Here is a 1,684-nt window from a genome sequence, read left to right on the forward strand (position 1 = left end):
GGGACTACAGGCACGCGCCACCATGCCCAGCTAATTTTTTGTATTTTTAGTAGAGACGGGGTTTCACCATGTTGACCAGGATGGTCTCGATCTCTTGACCTCGTGATCCACCCGCCTCGGCCTCCCAAAGTGCTGGGATTACAGGCCTGAGCCACCACGCCCGGCCAAAAGGTTTTTTAAAGAAAGACAGATGACCATGCCCAGGGGTGTCCATTTGTAGTGGTGGAGAGGAGTGGATGGTGTGGAGCTGTCAGTGTGGCCCTGCCAGGTGAGACTGGGCTGCCTAGCCCCCATGGCCTCATGTTGTCCCTGGCTTTCCTCTGCAGGGAATAAGTCAGACCTCAGCGAGCTTCGGGAGGTCCCCCACGCTGAGGCACAGAGACTGGCCGAGCATTATGACATTCTGTGTGCCATTGAGACGTCTGCCAAGGACTCAAGCAATGTGGAGGAGGCCTTCCTGAGGGTGGCCACGGAACTCATCATGCGGCATGGAGGCCCTCTGTTCAGCGAGAAGAGCCCCGACCACATCCAGCTGAACAGCAAGGACATCGGAGAAGGCTGGGGCTGTGGGTGCTGACCGGTGGCTGGGCCGGCAGGCTGGGAGCTCCCCACCTCCTTGCTCTCCCTGGCCTGCCAAGCCCAGCCCTCCAGAGCCAGCCCTCCCAGGCACCGGTGACTAGAGCAGCTGGGTAAAACCCTGGAGCTCTGCATCCTATGGTCTGGCTGTGGGATGGAGGCTCTCCTTGAGGAAGGGGAAGCAGGGTACCCTCGAGGGCCACCCTGCCATCCAGCAGCTGGCCCTCTGCGATCTTTACATTCCAAGCCTGGCCTGAGCCCACCGGTGTGTGCCACAGTAGGAGGGGCCAGTGGTCCTCCCTGTCCCACGCCTGCTGGCTCTGTTTCCTCTCTTGGGTTTGCTTAACCTATGGCAACAGGTTGTTGTTTTCCAGGGATGTGGCTGGTGCCCTGGGTTCTTCCAGGCCATCCTGGGGTTCCACATGTAGCAGCAGTATAAGAATCATGAGACCCACAGACTTGGTGTCTGAGTGCAGCTCCAGGGAAGCCCTAGCCCCTTCCAGGCAGGGAACCTGCTTCTTGCCTTCACTGCCTGTGCAGCACTCACAGACACCTCCCTGGGGCCTGGCTGGCTGCCTTATCAGGACCTCTGAGTTTTCTGGCTTTCTGTGTAGCTTCTCATTTTCATAGGCACAGCATGGGGTCACAGCCCATAGCTAGGTGGGGACTGTCTGCTGGTTTGGGGCCCAGTGTTTTGCCACTCAGCTTTCAAAATTAGCTAATCCTTCAGTCCAGCACTCAGAAGACTGGTGGGTGGGGGAAGAAGATGGGAAAGTGGATATTTAAGGTCAAAGTAGAAGCTAGCGGCTGGGCACAGTGGCTCATACCTGTAATCTCAGCACTTTGGGAGGCCAAGGCAGGTGGATCACGAGGTCATGAGATCAAGACCATCTTAGCCAACATGGTTAAACCCCTTCTCTACTAAAAAAAAATACCAAAAAAAAAAAGAAAATTAGCTGGGCATGGTGGCACACATCTGTTCTCCCAGCTACTCGGGAGGCTGAGGCAGGAGAATTGCTTGAACCCAGGAGGCACAGAATGCAGTGAGCTGAGATGGCGCCACTGCACTACAGCCTGGGCAACAGTGCAAGACTCTGTCCAAAACAAA

General features: G+C 56.3%; 1 protein-coding gene across 5 annotated transcripts in view; it reads left to right on the plus strand.

Annotated features, from left to right (window-relative positions):
• RAB43 (RAB43, member RAS oncogene family) overlaps positions 1-1,177 on the plus strand; it is a 34,763-nt gene extending 33,586 nt beyond the window's left edge. For all 5 annotated transcript variants that reach the window (XM_017511930.2, XM_037732591.1, XM_037732592.1 and 2 more), the window contains one exon: positions 327-1,177. In XM_017511930.2, the coding sequence (XP_017367419.1) occupies positions 327-577 (251 nt within the window). In that variant the 3' untranslated portion in view covers positions 578-1,177. The remainder of the gene's footprint in view (positions 1-326) is intronic.
• Positions 1,178-1,684: the final 507 nt, after the last annotated feature.

Source organism: Cebus imitator, unplaced genomic scaffold, assembly GCF_001604975.1.
Source record: "Cebus imitator isolate Cc_AM_T3 unplaced genomic scaffold, Cebus_imitator-1.0 Scaffold457, whole genome shotgun sequence".
NCBI lineage: Eukaryota > Metazoa > Chordata > Mammalia > Primates > Cebidae > Cebus > Cebus imitator.